Source organism: Coregonus clupeaformis, chromosome 28, assembly GCF_020615455.1.
Source record: "Coregonus clupeaformis isolate EN_2021a chromosome 28, ASM2061545v1, whole genome shotgun sequence".
In the NCBI taxonomy this organism is placed as follows: Eukaryota; Metazoa; Chordata; class Actinopteri; order Salmoniformes; family Salmonidae; genus Coregonus; species Coregonus clupeaformis.
Window position 1 is genome coordinate 10,301,745 of NC_059219.1, and position 27,240 is coordinate 10,328,984.

Here is a 27,240-nt window from a genome sequence, read left to right on the forward strand (position 1 = left end):
CAAAGCCACGTAATAATCACATGACCTACATTCAAGTACAACATGTCTGCGTTGTAAACAGTACTGCAAATGTATCTCTTCAGAATACAAGAATATCACATCATACTCTGCAATCAACGTTAGCCAGCGTAAGGTCAACACAGGTAAGAGAGAGACGTTGACAACAATCTGACAGTGACAACGTTGAAGTAAGAGGTCAGATTGAAAGAAGGGGAACACTTTTCTACTGTCTCCTAGTAACTTTCCAATGTTAGGATTTTGATTTACCCAATGAGGTATTGTTGTCAGACGCAGGGTAGCAATCTTTACTTGTTTTAGAGTGTTCTCTTCTCTCATTTGACTAACAATCTTTGTACCCTTTTCTTGTGCAAAACCAAGATGATGATGATGATGATGAAGATGCGGACTGCTGCACAATTCAGGTCTCAGTTGTGGAGTCTGAAGACGCCTAGCCTCTGTCACAGAAGCTTTGCTGCCATCTCCACTTACAAAGCTGTCATTTTTGACATGTATGGAGTGCTCATTCCGTCACCTGTCAAAGTGGCAACAGGTATGTCATATAGACCACACAATGTACCACACAATGTACCACACAAGCCTTGTCTAACACAACATCAAAAATAGTCAATTACGGGAGGCCTACTTATTTCCGTTTAACTCCTAATGGCCTCAAGACATACAAGTCAATACAGTGCAACATAATATTCTTGGTCTCTTTTTTTCTCTGTAGTGTTTGAACAACAGAACAGTGTTCCTCTGGGCACGCTGGGCAAGGCCATCAGGACAGGTGGGGAGGTGAACGCGTGGAAGAGGTTCATGCGTGGAGAGCTTGGGGCTGAGGAGTTTGTGGAGGCCTTCGGCAGGCAATGCAGTGAGATAGTGAGCTTCTGTCTATTACATCACGACTAGCCATGTATCTCTGTACCTACAGCCTGTACCCTATTGGCCCTGGTCTAAAGTAGTGCACTAAACAAGGGAATAGGGTGCCGTTTGAAATTCACCCCCATATCTTCATTCATTATCCCCCTCTGCTGCTCCACCCTCAGGCAGGATGTCCTGTTCCCATTGGCTCATTCTTGTCTGACCTGACCAGTGGGCCAATGACCAAGCCTCTACCCGTCATGATGGAGGCCATATTGTGTGCTCGCTCCAGGGGCCTGAAGACTGCTGTCCTCAGCAACAACTTCCTCCAGCTGAACGGTGACCCCTTCCTGCCTCTGGACCACTCTCTCTTCGATGTGGTGACTAAGCATTTTATGTTTACATTGTCTGCGTCCCAAATAGCCCCCTATTCCCTATATAGTGCACTACTTTTGATCAGAGCCCTATGGGAGCCCTATAGACCTTGGTCAAAAGTAGTGCACTACATAGGAATTGGGACGCAAGCATTATGTAGTAATGATATTAAAAGTAAATAGTAGCTGTGTAACAGTTAGTGCAGAAATTGCATTATGAATTCAATGCAGACTTTCTCTCTCTCTCTCTCTCTCTCTCCCCCATCTGTTCCCATCCCCTCTCTCACCATCCCTCTTTCCCACCTCTCTCATTACTGCTGTACCCCCTAACCATTCCTCTCTCTCTCTCCCCCTCCATCCATCTCTGGTTGTAGATAGTTGAATCGTGTAGGGAGGGCCTCAGTAAGCCAGACCCCAGGATCTACCACCTGTGTCTGAACAGACTGGGTGTCTCTGCCCATGAAGCTGTGTTCCTGGATGACCTGGAGTTCAACGTTAAGGCAGCTGCCCAGCTAGGGATGCATGCTATCAAGGTGAGTGAGCCCCATCTCTGCATTCATAACTCCCCCTTACCAATACCACTGTATCTTGGAGATTTTGTGGTGCACTGTGCAAGTGAATGCTCTTGTTGTTTCATTGAGCAATGTTTCAACCTGAAGGTCTTCCCCAAGCTTCGTAGTAGTCACAAAACACTAGGGAACATAACCCACAGACTGTGACAGAGCCACTAGTTGTTGATAGATATTGTTATCCAGGTAGGGGACCTTGCAGTGGCAGTGAAGGAGCTGGAAGGGGTGCTGGGTATCCCCCTGTCAGGGTTTGTTCCTGGGCCTGGCTCTGGGGCCACAAAGCTCCCTATGGACCAACTCACACAGTACCTGAGGAAGGCTCTCCATCTGTCTGACAAAGGTACATCTATCAATGTATTTTATTCTCCCCAATTTCCGATCTTGTCTCATTGCTGCAACTCCCCAACGAGCTCTGGAGGCGAAGGTCAAGTTATACGTCCTCCGAAACATGACACGCCAAACCGCGCTTCTTAACACCCACCTAAAGTCCCAACCGACTTGCCAAAACTATATTCTGTTAACAAGAAATGTGTGGAGTGGTTGAAAAACAAGTTTTAATGACTCCAACCTAAGTGTATGTAAACTTCCGACTTCAACTGTATATCCATTTCAAAAATGTCTGTCTAGAAATGGATAGAATTGATATTACCTCAGTGTTGTCAGTACAAAGTTCAGTAGCCTCTAAAGGCACTGGGGGAAGGAAGGACCAGGGACATGTATGTTGATCTATGCTGTCTGTTTCAAAGCTCTCCTGTATGAAGACGGTGGCAGCGTCCCAAATGGCACCATATTCCTAAAGGCCCTTGTCAAAAGAAGTGGGAATAAGGGAATAAGATGCCATTTGGGACACAGCCGGTGTCTCTATTTACTGTTGTTGATACAGTCTGTCTCTATATCTGAATTAGACCCTGTTCCTGTCCAACAACTCAGCCCCAGCCAGTCAAACTCCTTATATCACTTGACCACTGGAGGGCGCCATCTACTCCTGAGGAAACAGCAGAAGGGCTCCCAAGCCATGGAGACCGAGTACAGGTAGGGTCGCTCCAACACACCACCTACCTAGCTGTGGGAATCAGATGGGTGTGAGATGGAAGTGATCAGCATCTGGATTGATCATCCCTCTCTCCTATCTAGATCACTTGTCCGCGTCCCAAACGGCACCATGTTCCCTATGGGCCCTGGTCAAAAGTAGTGCACTATAGAGGGAATAGGGTGCCATTTCTTCATACATCACTCTATTCTCTGTACTCCACAGGTTATTGAAAGCTCTCAATGGATCCGGCATCCCTGTTCCAGAGATCATTGGTCTGTGTGAGGACCCAAGGTGAGAACACACACTGCCTGATGGACACACACACACACACACACACACACACACACACACACACACACACACACACAAACACAAACACAAACATACATACACTCATGCACGTTACATAGTTGTAGATGAGTTTTTTATCCCAGTTTGTCTGTCTCTGTCTTCTTTCTGTATGTGGTTGTGTTGTTCAGTGTCCTGGGTGCTCCCTTCCTCTTGATGGAGGTCTGTCTAGGGAGGATGTTCAGTAACCCCTCCCTGCCAGGCCTGACCCCTGGGGACAGGAGGGCCTTGTACCAAGCCATGGAACACACACTCTGCCAGATCCACTGTCTAGATACTAGAGCAGTCGGCCTGGAGGACTACGGCGAGCCAGGTGATTCATTAATGAATTAACAAAGATTGTTTTGTGTCATTATCTCTCCTTCTCGCTCTCTCTCTCCTTCTCTCTCTTTCTCTCTCTCTCTCCTTCTCTCTCCATCTCTCTCTCCCCTTCTCATCTCTCTCTCTCTCTCCTTCACTCTCTCCTCTCTCTCTCACTTTCTCTCTCGCTTTCACTCTCTCTCTCCTCTCAATTCAATTTTAGGGCTTTATTGGCATGGGAAACATATGTTAACATTGTCAAAGCAAGTGAAATAGATAATAAACAATAGTGAAATAAACAATAGAACAGAACAGTAAACATTACACTCACAAAAGTTCAAAAATAATAAATACATTTCAAATGTGATATTATGGCTATGTACAGTGTTGTAACGATGTGCAAATAGTTAAAGTAAAAAAGGGAAAATAAATAAACATAAATATGGGTTGTATTTGCAATGGCGTTTGTTCTTCACTGGTTGCCCTTTTCTTGTGGCAACAGGTCACAAATCTTGCTGCTGTGATGGCACACTCCAATAGATATGGGAGTTTATCAAAATTGGATTTGTTTTTTTCGAATTCTTTGTGGGTCTGTCTCTCCTTCTGTCTCTCTCTCTCTTCTTATCTCTCTCTCCTTCTGTCTCTCTCTTCTTATCCTTCTGTCTCTCTCTCCTTATCTCTATCTCTTCTTATCTCTCTCTCCTTCTGTCTCTCTCTCTCTCTCTCTCTCTCTCTCTCTCTCTCTCTCTCTCTCTCTCTCTCTCTCTTCTGTCTCTCTCTCTCTCTTCTTATCTCTCTCTCCTTCTGTCTCTCTCTTCTTATCCTTCTGTCTCTCTCTCCTTATCTCTCTCTCTTCTTATCTCTCTCTCCTTCTGTCTCTCTCTCTCTCTTCTTATCTCTCTCTCTTCCTGTCTCTCTGTCTCTCCTTATCTCTCTCTCCTTCTGTCTCTCTCTCTCTCTTCTTATCTCTCGCTCCTTCTGTCTCTTTCTCTCTCTCTCTCTCTCTTCTTATCTCTCTCTCCTTCTGTCTCTCTCCTTCTGTCTCTCTCTCTCTCTTCTTATCTCTCTCTCCTTCTGTCTCTCTCTCTCTCTCTTCTTATCTCTCTCTCTTTCTCTCTCTCTCTCTCTTCTTATCTCTCTCTCCTTCTGTCTCTCTCCTTCTGTCTCTCTCTCTCTCTCTTCTTATCTCTCTCTCTTTCTCTCTCTCTCTCTTCTTATCTCTCTCTCCTTCTGTCTCTCTCCTTCTGTCTCTCTCTCTCTTCTTATCTCTCTCCTTATCTCTCTCTCCTTCTTATCTCTCTCCTTATCTCTCTCTTCTTATCTCTCTCTCCTTCTTTCTCCTCTGTAGTAGATGACATGGGGCTTCAGGTAGAGTGGTGGAGTCAGCGGTACAGGGACAGTGAGACTCTGCCCATCCCAGCCATGGAGAGACTGATACAGTGGCTTCCTCTGCACCTCCCCAAACACCAGAGATCTACGCTGATCCATGGCAGCTTCAGGTGTAACACACACGCACAGCGTGTACACATTTACATAATCAGCAGTAATATTTGTATTTGAAAAGTCCTGATTAGGTATGCGTTCCACATGATACCCTATTCCCCCATATAGTGCACTAATTCCATGGCTCTGGTCAAAAGTAGTACGCTATAAAGGGTGCCATTTTGGACACAGACATGGTGAAATGAATCCAACCCAAACCCCCTTTGGTCCATAGACTGGAGAACCTTGTGTTCCACCCAGAGAAGCCGGAGGTGGTGGCAGTGCTGGACTGGGGCCGCTCAAACCTGGGTGACCCCCTATCAGACCTGACTTTCAGCTGCATGGCTCGCTGCCTGCCCCAGGACAACCCACTACTGACAGGTACCATTATACTACCTAACCGTACTACTACACCCTACCAGCCTTCCTTTTGACCAGGTCCACAGATAGAACACTCAAATGGCACCCTATTCCTATGGGCCCTGGTTGAACGTAGTGCACTATATAGGGTGCATAGCCAAGAAGTAGTATGCATTTACACTGAAAGAAAATATAAACGCAACATGTGTTGGTCCCATGTTTAATGAGCTTAAATAAAAGATCCCAGAGATTTGCCATATGCACTAAAAGCTTATTTCTCACAAATGTTGTGGCCAAATTAGTTGACATCACTGTTAGTGATCATTTCTCCTTTGCCAAGATAATCCATACACCTGACAGGTGTGGCATATCAATAAGCTGATTAAACAGCATGATCATTACACAGGTGCACCTTGTGCTGGGGACAATAAAAGCCACTCTAAAATTTGAATTTTGTCACACAACACAATGCCACAGATGTCTCAAGTTTTGAGGGAGAGTGCAATTGGCATGCTGACTGCAGGAATGTCCACCAGAGCTGTTGCCAGAGAATTGAATGTTAATTTCGTCGTTTTAGAGAATTTGGCAGTACGTCCAACCGGCCTCACAACCACAGACCACGTGTATGGCGTCATGTGGGCGAGCGGTTTGCTTATGTCAACGTTGTGAACAGAGTGCCCCATGGTGGAGGTGGGGTTATGGTATGGGCAGGCAGGCATAAGCTACGGACAACTAACACAATTGCATTTTATCGATGGCAATTTGAATGCACAGATACCGGGATGAGATCCTGAGGCCCATTGTTGTGCCATTCATCCGCCGCAATCACCTCATGTTTCAGCATGATAATGCACGGCCCCATGTCGCAAGGATCTTTACAAAATTCCTGGAAGCTGAACATGTCCCAGTTCTTCCATGGCCTGCATACTCACCAGACATGTCACCCATTGAGCATGTTTGGGATGCTCTGGATCAACATGTACGACAGCGTGTTCCAGTTCCCGCCAATATCCAGCAACTTCGCACAGCCATTGAAGAGGAGTGGGACAACATTCCACAGGCCACAATCAACAGCCTGATCAACTCTATGCGAAGATACTAGAATGGCGCCGGAGAAGATGGTTGCCGTTTTACAGCCCTCTAACCAATTGTACTATTATGTGTGTTTTTCCGCGTTATTTGTAATTTATTTTGTACATAATGTTTCTGTCATCGTCTCTTATAACCACAAAGAGCTTCTGGATATCAGGACAGCGATTACTCACCTCGTATTGGACGAATAATTTTTCTTCAACGAGGCGGCCGCGAAGGATATCCTACAGACACCTGACAAGGCCCAAATCCCCGTCATTCGCATGAGGAAGAGACGGAGATATCGTGGACGTAGGTCGGGGTGCCTTGATCCGACGGCGAGCAAGTAAACTGCCGCTCCCATCAATCCTATTAGCCAATCTTCAATCATTGGAAAATAAATTGGATGACCTCAGATTTCGGTTATCCTACCAACGGGACATTAAAAACTGTAATATCTTATGTTTCACCGAGTCGTGGCTGAACGACGACATGGACATACAGCTAGCGGGCTATACGCTACATCGGCAGGATAGAACGGCTGACTTCGGTAAGACAAGGGGTGGCGGTCTGTGTATATTTGTAAACAACAGCTGGTGCACAAAATCAAATACTAAGGAAGTCTCGAGGTTTTGCTCGCCTGAGGTAGAGTATCTTATGATAAGCTGTAGACCACACTATTTACCAAGAGAGTTTTCATCTATATTTTTCATAGCCGTCTATTTACCACCACAAACCAATGCTGGCATTAAGATTGCACTGAATGAGCTGTATAAGGCCATAAGTCAACAGGAAAACGCTCATCCAGAGGCAGCGCTCCTAGTGGCCGGGGACTTTAATGCAGGGAAACTTAAATCCGTTCTACCTAATTTCTACCAGCATGTTAAATGTGCAACCAGAGGAAAAAATAACTCTAGACCACCTTTACTCCACACACAGAGACGCATACAAAGCTCTCCCTCGCCCTCCATTTGGCAAATCTGACCATAACTCTATCCTCCTGATTACTGCTTATAAGCAAAAACTAAAGCAGGAAGCACCAGTGACTCGGTTAATAAAAAAGTGGTCAGATGACGCAGATGCTAAGCTACAGGACTGTTTTGCTAGCACAGACTGGAACATGTTCCGGGATTCTTCAGATAGCATTGAGGAGTACACCACATCATCACTGGCTTCATCAATAAGTGCATCGATGATGTCGTCCCCACAGTGACCGTACGTACATACCCCAACCAGAAGCCATGGATTACAGGAAACATCCGCACTGAGTTAAAGGGTAGAGCTGCCGCTTTCAAGGAGCGGGACTCTAACCCGGACGCTTATAAGAAATCCCGCTATGCCCTCCGACGAACCATCAAACAGGCAAAAAGTCAATACAGGACTAAGATTGAATCGTACTACACCGGCTCTGACGCTCGTCGGATGTGGCAGGGCTTGAAAACTATTACAGACTACAAAGGGAAGTACAGCCGCGAGCTTCCCAGTGACACAAGCCTACCAGACGAGCTAAACCACTTCTATGCTCGCTTCGAGGCAAGCAACACTGAAGCATGCATGAGAGCACCAGCTGTTCCAGATGACTATGTGATCACGCTCTCCGTAGCCGATGTGAGTAAGACTTTTAAGCAGGTCAACATTCACAAGGCCGCAGGGCCAGACGGATTACCAGGACGTGTACTCCGAGCATGTGCTGACCAACTAGCAAGTGTCTTCACTGACATTTTCAACATGTCCCTGACTGAGTCTGTAATACCAACATGTTTCAAGCAGACCACCATAGTCCCCGTGCCCAAGGACACTAAGATAACCTGCCTAAATGACTACCGACCCGTAGCACTGACGTCTGTAGCCATGAAGTGCTTTGAAAGGCTGGTCATGGCTCACATCAACACCATTATCCCAGAAACCCTAGACCCACTCCAATTTGCATACCGCCCCAACAGATCCACAGATGATGCAATCTCTATTGCACTCCACACTGCCCTTTCCCACCTGGACAAGAGGAACACCTACGTGAGAATGCTATTCATTGACTACAGCTCAGCATTCAACACCATAGTGCCCTCAAAGCTCATCACTAAGCTAAGGATCCTGGGACTAAACACCTCCCTCTGCAACTGGATCCTGGACTTCCTGACGGGCCGCCCCCAGGTGGTAAGGGTAGGTAACAACACATCTGCCACACTAATCCTCAACACGGGGGCCCCTCAGGGGTGCGTGCTCAGTCCCCTCCTGTACTCCCTGTTCACCCATGACTGCATGGCCAGGCACGACTCCAACACCATCATTAAGTTTGCAGACGACACAACAGTGGTAGGCCTGATCACCGACAACAATGAGACAGCCTATAGGGAGGAGGTCAGAGACCTGGCCGTGTGGTGCCAGGATAACAACCTCTCCCTCAACGTGACCAAGACAAAGGAGATGATTGTGGACTACAGGAAAAAAGAGGACTGAGCACGCCCCATTCTCATTGACGGGGCTGTAGTGGAACAGGTTGAGAGCTTCAAGTTCCTTGGTGTCCACATCACCAACGAACTATCATGGTCCAAACACACCAAGACAGTCGTGAAGAGGGCACGACAAAGCCTATTCCCCCTCAGGAGACTGAAAAGATTCGACATGGGTCCTCAGATCCTCAAAAAATTCTACAGCTGCACCATCGAGAGCATCCTGACTGGTTGCATCACCGCCTGGTATGGCAACTGCTTGGCCTCCGACCGCAAGGCACTACAGAGGGTAGTGTGTACGGCCCAGTACATCACTGGGGCCAAGCTTCCTGCCATCCAGGACCTCTATACCAGGCGGTGTCAGAGGAAGGCCCTCAAAATTGTCAAAGACTCCAGCCACCCTAGTCATAGACTGTTCTCTCTGCTACCGCACGGCAAGCGGTACCGAAGTGCCAAGTCTAGGTCCAAAAGACTTCTCAACAGCTTCTACCTCCAAGCCATAAGACTCCTGAACAGCTAATCATGGCTACCCGGACTATTTGCACTGCCCCCCCACCCCATCTTTTTACGCTGCTGCTACTCTGTTAATTATTTATGCATAGTCACTTTAACTCTACCCACATGTACATATTACTTCAACTACCTCAACTAGCCCGTGCCGCCGCACATTGACTCTGCACCGGTACCCCCCTGTATATATAGCCTCCCTACTGTTATTTTATTTTACTTCTGCTCTTTTTTTTCTCAACACTTTTTTGTTGTTGTTTTATTTTACTTTTTTATTAAAAATAAATGCACTGTTGGTTAAGGGCTGTAAGTAAGCATTTCACTGTAATGTCTGCACCTGTTGTATTCAGCGCATGTGGCCAATAAAATTTGATTTGATTTGATTTGAGATGTGTCGCGCTGCATGAGGCAAATGGTGGTCACACCAGATACTGACTGGTTCTCTGATCCACGCCGCTACCTTTCTTTTTAAAGGTATCTGTGACCAACAGATGAATATCTGTATTCCCAGTTGGGCTAATTAATGTATTTCAATTGACTGATTTCCTTATATGAACTGTAACTCAGTAAAATATTTGAAATTGTTACATGTTGCGTTTATATTTTTGTTCAGTATAGGTATGATTCAATATTATCAACACAGTGGTGGTTTCATTGTGTTTCCTACAGGTATATCTGACAAGGGCCTAGAACAGCTGGGTATCCCCAGTGTGGAGGAGGTGATAGGGCAATACAGCAGCTCTATGGGTCTGGAGGAGGGAGTCCCGGACTGGCAGTTCTACATGGCCTTCCATCTCTTCTGCCTGGCAGCCAGCCACCAGGGGGAGAGCAAGAACACCATCGCAGGTACCAGAACGTAGACCAGAGTGTAGGAGTGTGTCTCATGCAATATCTTCAACGATAATTAATAATGCTTCGGAAAGGTACATCGTGTGGATCTTTTAAAGCTTGTCAGCTATTACTTGGTCCTCTGTAGCTGTTGGAAGAGCATCGCTCTTGCAACGCCAGGATAGTGGGTTCGATTCCCGGGACCAGCCATATGTGTAAAAAAAATAAAATAATTGTATGCATGACTGTAATTCGCTTTTGGATAAAACCTTACATCCGTTATATGAACAATATGTAGTTGTAGGCTTAACTATCCCTCTTTTGCAGGACAAACCGGCTCTGGGAGGATAGCTGAGCAGGTGGCTGACCTGGCCTGGGACTTTGCCACCAAAGAGGGCTTCCGTATCTTCAACGCAAAGCCCAGTACGCCTCATGCAGGCACCTCCCCTTTAAAGGGGCAAATAGCAGGGTGACTGCTTTCTTGTTTTTAGGATCCAGGATTGCCCCTTTAAGACAAGATTTCCGTAGCTGAAGTGATTGGCGGCGTAGAGGAAGTCGTCTTAGTTGAGTCTAAAAAGCATTATTTAGCTCCAAATAATGCTTTTTTTGGCGCTTAAGTACGTGTACATTACTACATTTATGCCCGGGATATTGTTTTTCAACGGGAAGAGTTCAAAAATAACTGGAGCGGGACTTTAAGGGGTGTCTTAGAGAGGATGACTTCTCATCCTACCCAGACTTCCAGAGCTCAGCTGTTCATCCACTATTCCCTCCAGGAGCCCTGGGCAGAGAGCACCCAGGGCTACTGCCTCAGCCAGGAAACGGCACCCTTCCCTGGGCTGGGCTGGGCTGGATTGCCCCTGGTCGTAGATGAGCTAAAGCTGATAGGCGGTTGCCGTGCCTCAACAGTCACCTGAATCTTTTGCACTTGTTTTTCTCTTCATGGCTTTTTCTGCTGATAGCGGCTGTTTCCAAGAAGGGTTTACTTGCAATAACTGTGTTTGTCTTTTTCCAACAGACCTGCACCTCTGGACAAGAGTATCTGCTAAATGAATAAAATGTAAATATCTGATAAGGTCTTGTTGATCTGAGAGATTACAGTTCGCTTGACTATTTCTCAGATTCAGTTTACATTTGTTCAAAGTTTATAGAGCCTGATGATGCTATGGTCAGCAATGATTGTCAAGTGCTCCTGGGCTTTACTCAACCATTATTCAAATTTAAATAAACCACACAAAGTATCCAGTCAGAGATGTCAGTATATTGAATGATTGCATGACACAACCACAGTCTCTGTTATAACATTGTATCTTCTGTGATATCAAAATAAAGTATATCACTCTTTTTTACATGACTGACCAAACAGCTGTGATGTCCAAAGTGGAAATAACAGGATTTTACAAAAGGAAATATTCCTCTATAATTCATGATACTGTATCATTCATATCATCCAACATTGGGTTTGGAGTGCATAGGCAAAACTGCAGTCATGAAAATATCCCTGACATTCAATGACAATTCCATTGGCATTTACTGTGTTTCAATAGTAACTAAGTAAGTGTTTACATTCGTCAGGAGTCATAATATGATGTAGAGGAAATGAAATATACACACTAATTCACCTTTAGTGAAAAATAAAACATTTGTGCAGTCAAGAAGACTGATACTATATCCTTAATGTCAACCCTATCAAGGTCACTTCAGATGGTTTCCCAGTATTGAGTCCTCTGCCCGTTTATGCGTCTCCATGGTAACCTGCAGCTGCCAGTATCTGAGGTAGAGCCACATCAAGCTACCATTCTTCCTCTTGTCCATTTTCTTCACGTTGAGGAGGCGATTGTTGCCTTTGGCACAGTAGCGGTCGTTCTTAAAGATGTCCTTCAGGTCTCCCTCCAGATCTGTATCAGTCCCCAACGGTTCCTTAACCACCTTGAGGAGCAGGTTCTTCTCCATCTCCAGCCTATGTTCCCTGGGGAGGAGCAGGTTGCAGTAGGCCCCCTGTCTCTCTACAAGGCCCTCCTCCAGATCCTTCAGCATGGCTGAGGCCCTCTGGTGCCAGTTGCTCTCTCTGTCCAGAGCGCGTTGGAGGATGGCACCAGCAGCGCCGGATTCTAAAAGCTTTGTCTTCTCCTGCTCCAGAGCCTGGGGATTGAAAATGACATGTTTATACAACACAAGATAATACAAACCTCAACTGTGGCTTGGGTGCTCTAGCCATTAGTTCCACAGCCTTTCAGCACACATGTATTGGTATACCAGTGTCTGCTTGGATTTTAATCTTCTTTCTGGCACACGTCTCATACCTTTCCTGTCTCTTTTTCACTGTCCCCCATCTGTTCAATTTAAACATCAACAAATAACCTTAGCTTATAACAACTCCATCGTAAAAGCAACATTCCTCTCACACCTTCGAGGCCCTTACAAGGCTCCACTAGGAGCTAAAACTAAGTTAAAGATTCATTCTCTAACTGTTGGATAATTTAAGCCAGTAGTTTTGAAAGTGTTGGTGACGAGCCAAAAGTGGTCCCCGTTTTCTGTGTACTACGTCATCCATTTCGTGTGATATGCTACGAATTTTGCAATTTGTGCGACATCATACAAATTTAGAAATATGTGTGATATGTTACGAATCCAATTTTTGCAATATGTTACGAATTTGTTGTGCTTAAGATCCCGGAGTGCATCTTTAAGTCAAGTCCCCCCACCTCTCGTTCCACCTGGAGCTGCTTGCGTTCCTCCATGACCCGCTGGCTCTGTGAGATGAGGGCCCGGCGGTACCCCTGAACCGTCTGCCTCTCCTCCTCCAGCTCCAGCTCTAAGATGGCCGCCGCCCGCCGGTTCTCCGTCAGGGTGTCTCTGTACTTCATCTCAAGGTTGGAGGTCACGGCAGACATGTCCTGGTCGTACTGGGCCTTGACCTTTATGATCTCTCTCTGAGACTCTCTGGTCCAGATCCAGCCTGAGGATGGGAGGTTGTTTGGTTATTATAGGGGGTAGTCCTGACTAGGGCTTAAACCCAGGACCTTGTGGCTGTTGATCCCTTCTCATCTAATAACCCACCAACCTCCCCTCCTCAGAGAAGGTGTTGGGTCAACAGTCCCATGTTCAAGCCCCGGTCGGAACTACCCCATCACTTTGCTACAATATTATATATATAGTGACTGTAATAATACTGTTATAATATTGTAATGACGACCTATTTTGGTGTAGGGCAATGCAGTGAAGTCACCACAAAAGAGAATAAGGCTAGTCAGTGTCTGTCAAAGTAAGTGCAAGATAGGTCTACAGCTTTCGTCTTCAGTTCTATACGCCACATATGATGTATAGTGAATACTCTGTCCTTGTGTAACACTGTATTGTGCAGGCTACTTACGAAAGGCAGCCAGCGCCAGCATTGGCACCAGGGGGGCATAATTCCATTGGTTCCCGTCAGCAGCACCTCCTCGTGGGTCTGGCCCCATGTTCCATCTAGGGGGGTCATTCAAGTTGTTCATGGAGGTGTCCTATTCCAGAGGAGAGTCTAATGTTTATACACATTTACAAGTCACCAACACAGACGTTGTTTTATCTAGCTAGCTGACTGGCTGCTGCTACATACAACCAACCTGACCAGGAGGCATTACCTTGACCTAAAATGAAGAATAGTAATAATTAGATTTAAATAAATAGCTTGTCAATTCAACTAATAGATATTAACAGGGGAAATGGTTGGTCTTATTTATTGATCTCAAATGACAACTCCCTGATGTCAACATTGGCATGCATCCCACATGACGACTGGCACTGCAATGTGGCTAATGCCAGTCTCTCTTTGTTGTCATTGTAACACTTTTACAATGTTAGCGTGAACATGAATAGCTAACTAACACCAACAAATGACTGTAAGTCGCTTTGGATAAAAGCGTCTGCTAAATGGCATATTAATATATTAATTAATATTAAACAAGAGCGGTTTGCTAGCACACTTGCTAGCTATCTTGCCATAGCTAGTACAACACAGCTTTACATGGTGGTTAGCTTGCAGGCTAAAATTAGCAAAAGCTAACTGAGTCATTGCATTAGTGCACGGCTATTTCACGCCCAAATAACACATTGCAAAGAAATGCAGTATATTAAATGTTTGAGCAGACGCTCACCTTGACAAAATGTGGCAAGGTCAATTAGCAACACATTTGTCCCTGAACCTATGGGGGGGAAAGCGATTATACAACGTCTTTATGAAAGACACTACAAAGAGACCACCTGTGTTGTACCAGGGTGTTGCAGTTGAGATATAGTATCTATGTCATTACAATATATGTGCAAAGAGCAATTGTTCATTTAAAACTTAATATTTTGTCAGTCTTAATTAAATTATTTTATCTAATGTGTGCAGAAATGGATTTAGAACTTCAAGCGCTGTCAAAAGGCATACGCCTCCCCCTTGCTTTCCAGACGTTTGAGATGGTTTCTTCCAGTGGGCGGGGCCCTACGAACGTATTAATTTACTCCCAATCAATATATCTCTGTTCAATTCTGCACAGTTTCTTTGTAGCTGCTAGCATTACACCTGTGAATAACAAGGATGGCAAGTATATCCAGAGTCCTGACCAAGAAGGTTTTATCATCTAAAGCCGTGAGTTTAATAATTATTTTTGAATAATGCATTTGTGTAGTCTGTGAAAAGTCAGTTTTGTAACTGCAAGGGGGAGGGAATGCCTCTCCAACAGCTTTCGTAACCAGTAGCAGACACAGCCTTTCATAACTGTCATCCAGGCCAGACCAGACCCTGTCTGTAAAAATGTTTAAAAATATATATACTGTATTTGCAAAATGACCTATTCATAATGACACGGATATTCTTTTGAGGTTTTGAGTGTTTTTCCACCTTGATTTTATTTAATATGTCATTGGGGTTTTGTGGGTTCTGTTTTCTATGTATTTGACTGATAATTATATGTCTATGATCTGTACCTATTGATGAATGATTGATTTATCATGTTATCCCCATATTAATAGCTCCCTGCAGCAGCCCAATGTAGCTCTAGGAGCTTTCACTTCTCCATCTATGGGAAGAAGGACTACGCCAAAGTGTCAGATGATGTGAGTTACACAAGGATAACACCGACTGTTTTTTTCTTCCAATAAATGTATTCAAGAGACATTCTTGTTATGAAGTCATTGTATATACATATTGTATTTGCATATATACATACAATATGCATAGTTTATTTTAATATTTTTAAGATTCCCTTTTAATTTGTATGATTTGCTCGCAATTTTGTTTGTTACAATGTCATATCAGCCATGTTTTTTTTTGTTATCAATATTCACAGGAGGTCACTGTCTGTCTGTCTGTGTGTATCTGAGTCAATATTATTCTGATCCTCAGATCTCAACCCAGTACCCGGTAGTGGATCATGAGTTTGATGCGGTGGTGGTAGGGGCTGGGGGAGCAGGTCTGAGAGCTGCTTTTGGTCTGTCTGAGGCTGGCTTCAACACAGCTTGTATCACCAAGCTGTTCCCCACCAGGTCTCACACTGTGGCAGCACAGGTATGCCTACGCATATTTAGGGGTCAATCCTAACTTCAGTCTCCCGTTGACATCAATGCATCAAGGATTCGTGCCTTATTTCATCTTTTCATATTTGACTAGTTGGAGGGAATTGGGGTTTGGCTTGGGAGTAGTTGGGTAGCTTCTCAACAATCACATGTAGTTCAAGTGCGTGTGAAATGACATGATCATTACAGTACTATTATGATGAATGAATAGAAATGCACTTTTATTCATTTACCGTTCTACAATGGTGTCCTATCCTAAATAAATAAATAATGAATGAATGTTGAATTCATTAGTGTTGATCTTGATCTTGTCTAATCCAGGGTGGGATCAATGCAGCCCTGGGTAACATGGAGGGAGATGATTGGAGGTGGCACTTCTACGACACAGTGAAGGGATCTGATTGGCTAGGGGACCAGGACGCTATCCACTACATGACAGAGCAGGCCCCAGCTGCTGTGGTGGAGGTGAGAGATTATTACTACACTATATAGGGAATAGGGTGCAATTTCAGACACAGATCCTGGTGTTTTAGTCTGTTCTTCCCCAAAGACATAAAAGAAAGCGCTGTAATATGGTTGTATCACATTGTTTTTTGTCACCCCCGCTAGCTGGAGAACTTTGGTATGCCCTTCAGTCGGACAGAGGATGGGAAGATCTATCAGAGGGCCTTCGGGGGTCAGAGCCTGCAGTTTGGAAAGGGAGGCCAAGCACACCGATGCTGCTGTGTAGCTGACAGGACTGGTCACTCCCTACTTCACACACTCTATGGACGGGTATGTCTAATGTTTATCATGAGACAGTTACGAGACTCGCTTGATCAAATATCATCTCTAGTTTGATTGATTCATTGACCGATTTTATTTGGCAGTTAAAACACAAGTACATAGATTTTAAAAACTTGACAGGGATAAACACAAAAAGTAAATCAACTTATTTCCATTGTGGTCCCTAAGGTGAATGGTACAAAAACATTTCAAGGCCAATGTGTGGTGGTTCAACAACAAAAGCTGGAAAAAGAGCTGAGGCAAAGGGTTTAGTTGGCGTTCACGAGTCTGGCTTCAGTCTGAGACCTTGGACACATTGACTGTTGTTTATACAACCATGTATCTTTGATTTTAAATGTCCCATTTGTACTTCCTCTCCTCTCCAGTCCTTAAGGTACGATACCAGCTACTTTGTGGAGTACTTTGCCCTGGACCTGCTGATGGAGGATGGAGAGTGCAGAGGAGTGATCGCTCTCTGCATGGAGGACGGATCCATCCACCGCTTCAGATCCAAGAACACTGTCATTGCTACTGGGTATGCTTGTTATTGTCCCAGAGCCTTTAATATGTATCATATCCCTCATAATTAAGCCCTGTAATGTCCTGACAATCGGTTTTGAGTCAGTAGGGTTATGCATCTCAAATGTCTACACCAATAGCAACCACCATGCTGCATATCATCTTGTGTTCTCATATGTGTCCTTATATCCAATATCTCTCTTTGTATGTGTAGGGGTTAACTATCTCTCTTTGTATGTGTAGGGGTTAACTATCTCTCTTTGTATGTGTAGGGGTTATGGCCGTACCTACTTCAGCTGTACCTCAGCCCACACCAGCACCGGGGATGGCAACGCCATGGTAACCAGAGCTGGCCTACCATGCCAGGACCTGGAGTTTGTACAGTTCCACCCCACCGGTAAGAACCACAGCAAGTAACCACACTGTAACCATACTGTAACCACACTGTAACCACACTGTAACCACACTGTAACCACACTGTAACTGGTAAACCCACAGCCACTAACCACACTGTAACCACACTGTAACCACACTGTAACCACACTGTAACCACACTGTAACCACACTGTAACTGGTAAACCCACAGCCACTAACTATACTGTAACCACACTGTAACCACACTGTAACCACACTGTAACCACACTGTAACTACACTGTAACTATACTGTAACCACACTGTAACCACACTGTAACCAGACTGTAACCAGACTGTAACCACACTGTAACCACACAGTAACCACACTGTAACCAGACTGTAACTATACTGTAACCGGTAAGGAGAGCCATAGCCACTCCCCACTCCCCAAATCCATATTTACTGTAAGCAGTGAGGATTTGTTTTAAGGTCAACTGACTGACCTTTCATTACGTAAATGCCAAGGTCATCCGTGTATATTTGACCTGAGGTGACACCTGACACCATAGCTGTGATGTAACCCTGTCAGGTATCTATGGCGCCGGCTGCCTCATCACTGAGGGTTGTCGTGGCGAGGGAGGGATCCTCATCAACAGTGAAGGAGAGCGCTTCATGGAACGCTACGCTCCCAACGCCAAAGATCTGGCCTCCCGGGATGTGGTGTCACGCTCCATGACCATTGAGATCCGCGAGGGAAGGTATGATCATCAACAATACTCAATATTGATTTCATTACATATTTTTATCCACCAGTAGTTGACTCAATCCCTAACCCCCTTAATAGCATTCATTCTTGGAGATGGAAGTGAAAATTGAATTGGAATTTGAGGCCACATCTTGAAATCGGCACTAAAATCAATGATTCTACTTCAAAGACACTCTCTCACAGAAAGACACTCTCTCACAGAACTCTCTTTTCATTTCCAGGGGTTGTGGTCCAGAGAAAGACCATGTGTACCTGCAGCTGCATCACCTGCCCCCCCAGCAGCTGGCCACCCGCCTGCCTGGTATCTCTGAGACGGCCATGATCTTCGCTGGGGTTGACGTCACCAAAGAGCCCATCCCCGTCCTGCCCACCGTCCACTACAACATGGGAGGAGTCCCCACTAACTACAAGGGACAGGTAGATTATAACACTCTTTACAATTCTCACTGTTTGTTTGGGGATTTTATTTTCTCCGTAAGGGATTGTGATCACTATGGCTGGGTAAAATTGATTGATTGATTAGCTGACAACATTTATTGTCCTTCAAGAAACTTCACGTAAATCAATCAATCAATCTTACCCGGAACTAGATAGACAGTATTTGACTCTAGACCGACCTGTAACTATCTTGGTCATCTCCCCCTCAGGTCATAACTCATACTGAAGGGGAGGACAAGGTGGTACCAGGGCTGTATGCCTGTGGTGAGGCTGCCTGTGCCAGTGTCCATGGTGCCAACCGGCTGGGTGCCAACTCCCTGCTGGATCTGGTGGTGTTTGGCAGAGCCTGTGCCCTCACCATCGCTGACACCTGCACTCCAGGTAAGCAGGCTCTTCACATTATGACTGATTGGTTAGATTATTGATTTATTGTTCTTTATCAGTCATGTTAAAAACGAATAGTTAATAATGCTTTAATATGCTTGGAGTTTGACTTTCTGTTTTTGACATTCTAGGTGAGAAGCTTTCCCCACTGAAGCCCAGTGCTGGTGAGGAGTCTGTGGCCAACCTGGACAAGATAAGGTTCGCTAACGGGAACACCAGAACCTCCGAGATCAGACTCAACATGCAGAGAGTGAGGAATACATGTTGGCTAAAAGGTTTTCTGTTGAAATGTATTGGCATCTGTATACAGTATAGTGTATTTAACTAGGCAGTGCAGTGGTACACATAGATTTTTCATTTGTCATGTCTGAGCTTTTTAAAACCAATCCTCTCGTCTTTTTGTCTCTGTCTCCAGACGATGCAGAACCATGCAGCAGTGTTCCGTACCGGAGATGTTCTGAAGGAGGGATGTGACAAGATGGACGCCATCTACCAGACCATGGAGGACATCAAGACATTTGACCGAGGTCAGTAGTTTACCTCAAATTAATATTCAGAGTTGATCTCACTTACATTTGTTGACTTTATGTTGTGTTATCATATCTCTTGATTTAAGACACTTTTACTCATAGCCGTAGTGGTGCTGAGGGTGCTGCAGCACACCATGAAAATTATATTTTTTGGGGAAATGATTTGTTCACAAAAGTAGTGCACTGGGCCTTTACTCGTCCTGTATTAGCGGACTGATGTAGCTGTCTGTAGCACAGGCAAAACATTTAACACCCCCCCCGTCCCCGTCCGCAAAAAAATCTCAGCACCCCCAAACTAATTTGCGCTGTTATGGTTTTACCATACCTAGATTAAAAACACAGGATCAGGATCATCAGACCCCAGGATTGGTGTTGGTTGTTCTAACTGACGTTTCCCTCCCGTTCTGTCAGGTATCGTGTGGAACACTGACCTGGTGGAGTCTCTGGAGCTGCAGAACCTGATGCTGAACGCCGTCCAGACGATCCACTCTGCCGAGGCCCGCAGGGAGAGCAGGGGAGCACATTCCCGGGAGGACTACAAGGTGAGAGAAGGTTAAATAAGACATAGATAAATAAGACGGGGAGAGCTCTCCAACCAGACACTCAAATAAAGGGATCTACAACTCAGGGCCTCAAAGCTGCACTACAAATCTCCCAATTGGAGCGATACAGGTATTGATTGATTGGTTGATTGATTTGTTGATTGATTGGTTGATTTGTTGGTTGATTTGTTGGTTGATTGATTGGTTGGTTGATTGCTTGATTTGTTGGTTGATTGCTTGACTTGTTGGTTGATTGATTGATTGGTTGGTTGATTGCTTGATTTATTGGTTGATTGCTTGACTTGTTGGTTGATTGATTGATTTGTTGGTTGATTGATTGATTGGTTGATTGGTTAATTGATAGGCAGTGGACTTAAATCGGACGTTGTGTGTTCCAGGACCGTATGGATGAGCTGGACTACGCCAGGCCTCTGGCAGGACAGGAGAGGAAGCCTTTCGAACAGCACTGGAGGAAACACACCATGTCCACTGTGGATCCTAAGACTGGCAAGGTAAAACAACTACCACAACTCCTGTCTGTGTGTCTGGTGGTAATGCGTTGGTGGAAACGCAAATGGCCAATTTCCCTGAACAAAATCAAGCCTGTCCGGACTAAAAAGCATTTCTTTCCATTGAGCATACTAGGAGACTGATCTCTCTCTCTCTCTGTCATGTCCCAGGTGGCTCTGGAGTACCGACCAGTGATTGACACCTCTCTGGACCAGGAGGCGTGTTCAGCCATCCCTCCAGCCATCCGCTCCTATTAAGATCATCTCAACAGGAACATTCCCCTCGTATTCATTAGTGCCAGACTGTACGCTTCCGGCAAAACCTACCTAGGATCCATTTCACTGTATGACCTTCACTCTGTGTGAGGGAGCACTGTAAATAGGGTATTATTGCCTTCTCACATGCCGCTTTGACTTTCAACACAAATAGTGTCGTCTACACCGCAAGCAAAGGAGTTGTTAAGGGATTGTGATTGAAGTTTGTAAATATGTAATTGTTGTATAATAATAATAATTGTCTGTTGTCATATGAAGTTGTAGAGTAGTTAACCTATAGGTGTATAGTTGCTTAAATACTCCCATTCTCTGTTGTCCGCTGATACCATAATATTAGGGCTCATAATGGAATACTGAATTTGAATATTGTGTAATCATTGTAGTTCAGAGTGCTAAGATATCCTATGTCCTGTAGATGTCTCTTCAGCTTCACTAACACCTAGTCTTTAGTGATTATCCTTTCAGGATAAACGCGTGTGTAGAACTGGCGTGTGACCAGCAATATTTGCTGGGATGTTTGATTTCACTCTGCTTGCTACAGGTTATTAACTTTATGGCAACTTTATTTATATTTAAAATATACTTAACTACAGTTGTCTTTGTGCTACTTACTGGTGGAATATAGTAGACATTATGACAATTACGATGGGGAAAATAAATGAAATACTATGTATGTTACCGATAATTCGTTTGGATTTGCTTTGTTCTCGTGTTGTGTATTATTAAAAATGTGTAATTAAACTTAGAAATTAAATCAGCTCTAGTCAACTTTCTTTTCTATTCATTTGACTGTATCTGACCATTTCATTCATCTCACCTGGCTACCTAAGCGGGTACAGTACAAGTTCCTCTTCTCTCCAATTGTGAGCGAATCTGTCAACTGTTGCTGTTATATGTACCCCCTGTGATAAAGTCCAGGTTACGTCCCAAATGCCACCCTATTCCCTATGTAGTACACTACTTTTGACAAGGACCCATAGGGTGCCATTTGGGACGCAAACACCAGTCAGGCTGTGTCCATGACCTCTGCTCCACTACCTGTGTCCAGGGTGTCTGCTGCTCCTGGGCACGCTGCTTGGTCCATTTTCGGTGGGATCTTCTGTCACGTTCGTTTAAGGACAGGTCAGACCAAGGCGCAGCGTGAAAGGCACACGTTTATTTCACCGATAAACACACGAACAAAAAACCAACGAAACGTGAAGTCCTACGGCTAAACACAATACAAGCCTCAAACACGGAACAAGATCCCACAACTAACGAGTGCCAATAGGCTACTTAAGTATGATCCCCAATCAGAGACGACGAGCGACAGCTGCCTCTGATTGGGAATCACACCCGGCCAAACCTAGAAACACACAACATAGAATGCAAAACATAGAAATACTAACATAGATCTCCACACTCTGACTCAACATACAAGAGTCCCATGAGTCAGGGCGCGTGACACGTGTATTACGTTCCACACAGTAGGTAATATAACGCTAAACCTTTTCCTTTTCTGTGGAGACAGTCTCATACAGATCAGCCACCTGTAAAACCTCCACACACAGAGGCATCATGGCAGGAGTGCTGAGAGTTGTCCTGTTGCTGTGGGTCCTCCAGGTCTCTGCCCGGGTCTCTGCACAGGTCTCTACCCGGGTCTCTACCCGGTTCTCTGCCCAGGTCTCTGCCCAGGTCTTTGCCCGGGTCTCTGCCCGGGTCTCTGCCCGGGTCTCTACCCGGGTCTCTGCCCAGGTCTCTACCCGGGTCTCTACCCGGGTCTCTGCCCAGGGCTCAGAATACGACCACCTGCTAGTGAGGCCCAGGAACATCAATGGTATGGCGGGGTGGAAGCATAGAGACCGTGGCTGTGGATCTGAATTACAAATTAGCCATCGAATGTTGTGATATGATCGATATACTATTTAGCAATATTGTAGATACGTGTCGTAAACGTAGGTCTATTGTACACAAGTAGCTTAGCCATTGTGGTGGAATAATGGTTGATATTCATGAACTACTTCACGTTATTTTCTCACCCTCTGTCCAGACCAAAAAGGACGACTGCCCCATCAACGTGTACTTCGCCATGGACACCTCTGAGAGTGTTGCTCCGAGGGAGTTCCCCTGGGGCAGTCTGGTGAAGGAGCTCAAGGTGTTCCTCCAGATGTTTGTGGATAGGCTCCAGACCACCACCCTCAGGGCCAAGAGGCTCCAGATCACCACCCTCAGGGCCAAGAGGGTCCAGACCACCACCCTCAGGGCCAAGAGGGTCCAGACCACCACCCTCAGGGCCAAGATGGTCCAGATCACCACCCTCAGGGCCAAGAGGCTCCAGATCACCACCCTCAGGGCCAAGAGGCTCCAGATCACCACCCTCAGGGCCAAAAGGGTGCAGTGGGCCTACGGTGGGCTGCACTTCTCAGACCGCGTGGAAGTCTTCAGCCAGGTGGTCACTGATGCGGCAGTCTTCCTGGGAAGGGCACAGGCCATCAGGTACATTACTCAGCCAGCTCTCTCTCTCTCTCTCTCTCTCTCTCTCTCTCTCTGTCTCTCTGTGTGTCTCTCTCTCTCTCTCTCTCTCTCTCTCTCTCTCTCTCTCTCTCTCTCTCTCTCTCTCTCTCTCTCTCTCTCTCTCTCTCTCTCTCTCTCTCTCTCTCTCTCTCTCTCTCTCTCTCTCTCTCTCTCTCATTATTACTTGCTTACTTACTTAATGAATCCTCTTCATCTCTTTTGGGAGTATTATAAGGTGTGATGTCACGAGAGGCTGTGTCCTGGAGGGACGTTACATCCCCCTGAGGTGGCTGCAAACCCAGACAGCTATGGCTCCATCTGCTGGTATGGTCGGGAACTCCACCCCTCTATGGCCAATCTTCCCACGCAGCTGAAACAGATCAGGAGCTGATGAGCTGGAGGTTTTGAAGGGAAGAGACACACTGAGAGTGAGTGTGTGGGTTGTGAAGTAACACAGTCTCCAACCTGGGCTCTCTGGAGGACAAGAGTGCTGCACGTCCACTTCCATGAGGAATATAAGGATTTGGAGATACTTACCTTTGGGAAATACTCACCTTTGGATATATGCACCTGTGGAAATACGTGTGGGACATTTGGAAGGACGTTTTGCTGGGTTGGCCACTAGCTGCAACGTGGAATACAGTAAGACTGGGGAAAAGTTATTTGAGCGAGGGAGAGTTATGATTTTGGATGTGGAAGAGACATCCCTGAACTGTTAACCCTTAAAGAGCCACCAGAGAACAGAATTGTGTTATACTTTCGTTAGTTTCCCAAGACCTTTAATAAAATCCTTGTTTTGGTTGAACCTGGTCTCCTTGCACTACTTGAGCAATCCCGCTGAAAGCTGTGTAGCCTCTCGTGACATCACAGATGGTGGAGAATACGGGCACGCTCAAGCGTTAATAGTGCATGTCAGAGGAGGATACCGAAGGTTTGATCACCCAGTTTTCCAAGTTGGCCGTAGGCTCCCCGCCGACTGAAATGGAGGACATATTGAAAGCCCTTGTTGCTGGCCAGCAAGCCCAGATGCAAGCAAACGTGGCTCTCTTGGAGGAGCAAAAGAAAGCCAACCTTCTGAAGGCAGAGGAATTGCAGTTGCAGAGACAGAGGGTGGTCCAAAATACCCGCCCAATAAAGGCAAGTGACTTTATATCTAAGATGGGAGCTACCGATGACATTGAGGCATACCTGCATGCATTTGAGGCCACGGCCACTAGGGAAGCCTGGCCCAAGCAACAGTGGGTTGGTCTGTTAGCCCCCTTTCTAACCGGGGAAGCGCTGAATGCTGTCCGCGACCTGGGCCCTGACCAGGTTACTGACTATGATGCCCTGAAGTCTGAGATCCTCAGCAGATATGGACTCACAAAGTTTGGTATGGCCCAGCGCTTTCACAGCTGGACCTTCCAACCAGACCAACCTCCTCGGGCGCAGATGCATGAACTTGTCCGAATCGCAAGGAAATGGCTGGATCCGCAGAGGAATACAGCAGCAGCGGTGGTGGAGGCCGTTGTGGTGGATCGTTACCTACGCGCCCCTGCCTTATGAGGCAAAACGGTTCATCAGTCAACAGGCCTTGACCACGGCTGATCTGACCGTGGAAGCTGTGGAAAAGTACCAGGCCACAGCGGAGATGCTGAATGCTTCCCGAAAAGACCCCAGGAGTGCGGCCCCACCACAAATGGGAAGAACCCGTCCAAAGGACCCCCAAGGTCTCGAACCCAGCCACGTCAGGACTTATCCCGGCTCCAGGGGGAGCCAGAAACCAGGCGGGTCCAAGAAGAGTACACCAGGAGGGGGGAAACTCGACAGTGTTACCGGTGTGGGGAGATGGGACATATCTCCTGGCAGTGTGGGAAACCAGCCGATGAACCTATGCCCACTGCGGAGTCCTCCAGCTCAGCACCCACACACCGTTTTGCCTCGCTCTTGGGAGTCGTAGATGGCGGGCCAGATCGACCCCCCACCTGCCCGGTAACTGTGAATCACCATGATGTGGAGGCCTTACTGGATTCTGGTAGCCGGGCCACCCTGGTGCGTAAGGATTTGGTGGGCCCAACGTGTCTGACCCCCGGGAAAGTCCTCCCAGTTTCCTGTGTCCATGGGGACACCAGAGAATACCCCATTACTGAACTTACAATGACCAGCACACGGGGAACCATACACACGACGGCGGGGGGTGGTTGATTCCCTCCCCGTCCCTGTCCTAATTGGACGAGACTGCCCAGCCTTTTACCCACTCTGGAGAGAGTCTCAGGAGAGGATAACCCGAGTACCTCGGAAACGGAGAGGCAAGACTCATCCTGGGAAGGCTCCGGTGCAATCCTCCGAGTTACTCACTCCCGCCCGGGCTCTGATAGGGATGGCAGGTGCCCAGACCGACACAGAGACGGAGCTACAGAATCTGGACAAAGAACTGTCTGGTCTGAAGGGGACCGCTGAGAGGTATCGTTTGTTAAAGCAACAGTTAGACATGAAGACAGAAGAGTTAGATATCCTCCAGGCTAAACTCCAACAGAGCTCCTTCCCTAAGCAACAGGAGGAGCTGGAGAGGCTGCGCAGGACCATCGAGGAGTGTGAGGAGACCCTGCGCAGTAGTAAGGAGGTCCAGAAGAAGGCAGAGGAGAAGTACAAGGTGTTGGAGAACAAGATGAAAAATGCGGAGGCAGAGAGAGAGAAGGAACTGAAAGCTGCTCAACAGAAGCTAAACTCTGCTAAAACCAAGGCTGATGCGTTCAGTAAGAAACTCAAGGAGAGACAACAGGAGGCTGAGTCCCTGGTCCTAGAGTTGGAGGAGTTGAAGAGAGAGCAGTCTGGCAAGCACCACGGCAATGCGGACGCCCTCCCGGCGTGATGCCTTCTTCGCTGCCTTTACCCGACGAGGACGTCGGTCCCGAGGAGGGGGATGTGTGATGTCACGAGAGGCTGTGTCCTGGAGGGACGTTACATCCCCCTGAGGTGGCTGCAAACCCAGACAGCTATGGCTCCATCTGCTGGTATGGTCGGGAACTCCACCCCTCTATGGCCAATCTTCCCACGCAGCTGAAACAGATCAGGAGCTGATGAGCTGGAGGTTTTGAAGGGAAGAGACACACTGAGAGTGAGTGTGTGGGTTGTGAAGTAACACAGTCTCCAACCTGGGCTCTCTGGAGGACAAGAGTGCTGCACGTCCACTTCCATGAGGAATATAAGGATTTGGAGATACTTACCTTTGGGAAATACTCACCTTTGGATATATGCACCTGTGGAAATACGTGTGGGACATTTGGAAGGACGTTTTGCTGGGTTGGCCACTAGCTGCAACGTGGAATACAGTAAGACTGGGGAAAAGTTATTTGAGCGAGGGAGAGTTATGATTTTGGATGTGGAAGAGACATCCCTGAACTGTTAACCCTTAAAGAGCCACCAGAGAACAGAATTGTGTTATACTTTCGTTAGTTTCCCAAGACCTTTAATAAAATCCTTGTTTTGGTTGAACCTGGTCTCCTTGCACTACTTGAGCAATCCCGCTGAAAGCTGTGTAGCCTCTCGTGACATCACAAAGGTAATAGTGAGTTGAGCACACCAATCCTTCATAATAGTTGAGCACACCAATCCTTTATAAGAGTTCAACGCACCAATCCTTCATAAGAGTTGAGCGCACCAATCCTTCATAAGAGTTGAGCGCACCAATCCTTTATAAGAGTTGAACGCACCAATCCTTCATAATAGTTGAGCGCACCAATCCTTCATAATAGTTGAGCACACCAATCCTTCATAATAGTTGAACGCACCAATCCTTCATAATAGTTGAGCGCACCAATCCTTCATAATAGTTGAGCACACCAATCCTTCATAATAGTTGAACGCACCAATCCTTCATAAGAGTTGAGCGCACCAATCCTACATAAGAGTTGAATGCACCAATCCTTCATAAGAGTTGAGCGCACCAATCCTTCATAA

The 27,240-nt window shown here is 46.2% G+C and overlaps 3 protein-coding genes across 8 annotated transcripts; 2 read left to right on the top strand and 1 right to left on the bottom strand.

The window, feature by feature from the left end:
* The first annotated feature begins 30 nt into the window (after positions 1-30).
* Positions 31-11,534, top strand: LOC121542777 (acyl-CoA dehydrogenase family member 10). 4 transcript variants are annotated; one of them, XM_041852313.2, is made up of 13 exons: positions 31-143; positions 376-550; positions 731-879; positions 1,047-1,241; positions 1,610-1,768; positions 1,991-2,144; positions 2,710-2,836; positions 3,060-3,128; positions 3,317-3,498; positions 4,834-4,984; positions 5,203-5,348; positions 10,025-10,201; positions 10,511-11,534. In XM_041852313.2, the coding sequence occupies exons 2-13, from the start codon at positions 379-381 to the stop codon at positions 10,654-10,656; spliced, it is 1,827 nt and encodes a 608-aa protein (XP_041708247.1). In that variant the 5' UTR covers positions 31-143; positions 376-378; the 3' UTR covers positions 10,657-11,534. The 4 variants fall into 4 exon arrangements, with proteins under 4 accessions (XP_041708247.1, XP_041708246.1, XP_041708248.1 ...); XM_041852312.2 differs by having other exon boundaries at positions 379-550; XM_041852314.2 differs by having other exon boundaries at positions 379-550; positions 4,837-4,984.
* On the bottom strand, positions 11,425-14,407 carry LOC121542778 (coiled-coil domain-containing protein 127-like). Of its 3 annotated transcripts, none has more exons than XM_041852318.2 (5): positions 14,320-14,401; positions 13,807-13,812; positions 13,557-13,686; positions 12,889-13,142; positions 11,425-12,325 (listed from the first exon to the last, which is right to left on the bottom strand). In XM_041852318.2, the coding sequence occupies exons 3-5, from the start codon at positions 13,675-13,677 to the stop codon at positions 11,879-11,881; spliced, it is 822 nt and encodes a 273-aa protein (XP_041708252.1). In that variant the 5' UTR covers positions 13,678-13,686; positions 13,807-13,812; positions 14,320-14,401; the 3' UTR covers positions 11,425-11,878. The 3 variants fall into 3 exon arrangements, with proteins under 3 accessions (XP_041708252.1, XP_041708250.1, XP_041708251.1); XM_041852316.2 differs by having other exon boundaries at positions 13,789-13,812; positions 14,320-14,397; XM_041852317.2 differs by lacking the exon at positions 13,807-13,812 and having other exon boundaries at positions 14,320-14,407.
* A 273-nt stretch (positions 14,408-14,680) lies between these two features.
* On the top strand, positions 14,681-21,565 carry LOC121542776 (succinate dehydrogenase [ubiquinone] flavoprotein subunit, mitochondrial). Its single transcript, XM_041852310.2, has 15 exons — positions 14,681-14,798; positions 15,182-15,265; positions 15,555-15,716; positions 16,046-16,189; positions 16,334-16,498; positions 16,876-17,024; positions 17,281-17,405; positions 17,953-18,121; positions 18,351-18,546; positions 18,777-18,948; positions 19,083-19,201; positions 19,367-19,478; positions 19,893-20,023; positions 20,422-20,535; positions 20,704-21,565. Exons 1-15 carry the CDS (start codon positions 14,748-14,750, stop codon positions 20,788-20,790), a joined length of 1,980 nt encoding a protein of 659 aa, XP_041708244.2. The 5' UTR covers positions 14,681-14,747; the 3' UTR covers positions 20,791-21,565.
* Positions 21,566-27,240: the final 5,675 nt, after the last annotated feature.

Bases quoted from the DNA above. Each gene is read 5' to 3' on its own strand.
- LOC121542778 (XM_041852316.2), bottom strand. The intron at 13,143-13,556 runs GTAAGTAGCCTG...TCCCATCCTCAG, and splicing joins GCTGGCGCTGGCTGCCTTTC to GCTGGATCTGGACCAGAGAG. The intron at 12,326-12,888 runs GTGGGGGGACTT...TTCAATCCCCAG, and splicing joins AGCTCCAGGTGGAACGAGAG to GCTCTGGAGCAGGAGAAGAC.
- LOC121542776 (XM_041852310.2), top strand. From the start codon at position 14,748: ATGGCAAGTATATCCAGAGTCCTGACCAAGAAGGTTTTATCATCTAAA. The intron at 15,266-15,554 runs GTGAGTTACACA...TCTGATCCTCAG, and splicing joins ACGCCAAAGTGTCAGATGAT to ATCTCAACCCAGTACCCGGT. The intron at 18,547-18,776 runs GTAGATTATAAC...TCTCCCCCTCAG, and splicing joins CCACTAACTACAAGGGACAG to GTCATAACTCATACTGAAGG.
- LOC121542777 (XM_041852313.2), top strand. From the start codon at position 379: ATGATGATGATGATGATGAAGATGCGGACTGCTGCACAATTCAGGTCT. The intron at 1,769-1,990 runs GTGAGTGAGCCC...ATTGTTATCCAG, and splicing joins TAGGGATGCATGCTATCAAG to GTAGGGGACCTTGCAGTGGC. The intron at 3,499-4,833 runs GTGATTCATTAA...TCTCCTCTGTAG, and splicing joins GGAGGACTACGGCGAGCCAG to TAGATGACATGGGGCTTCAG.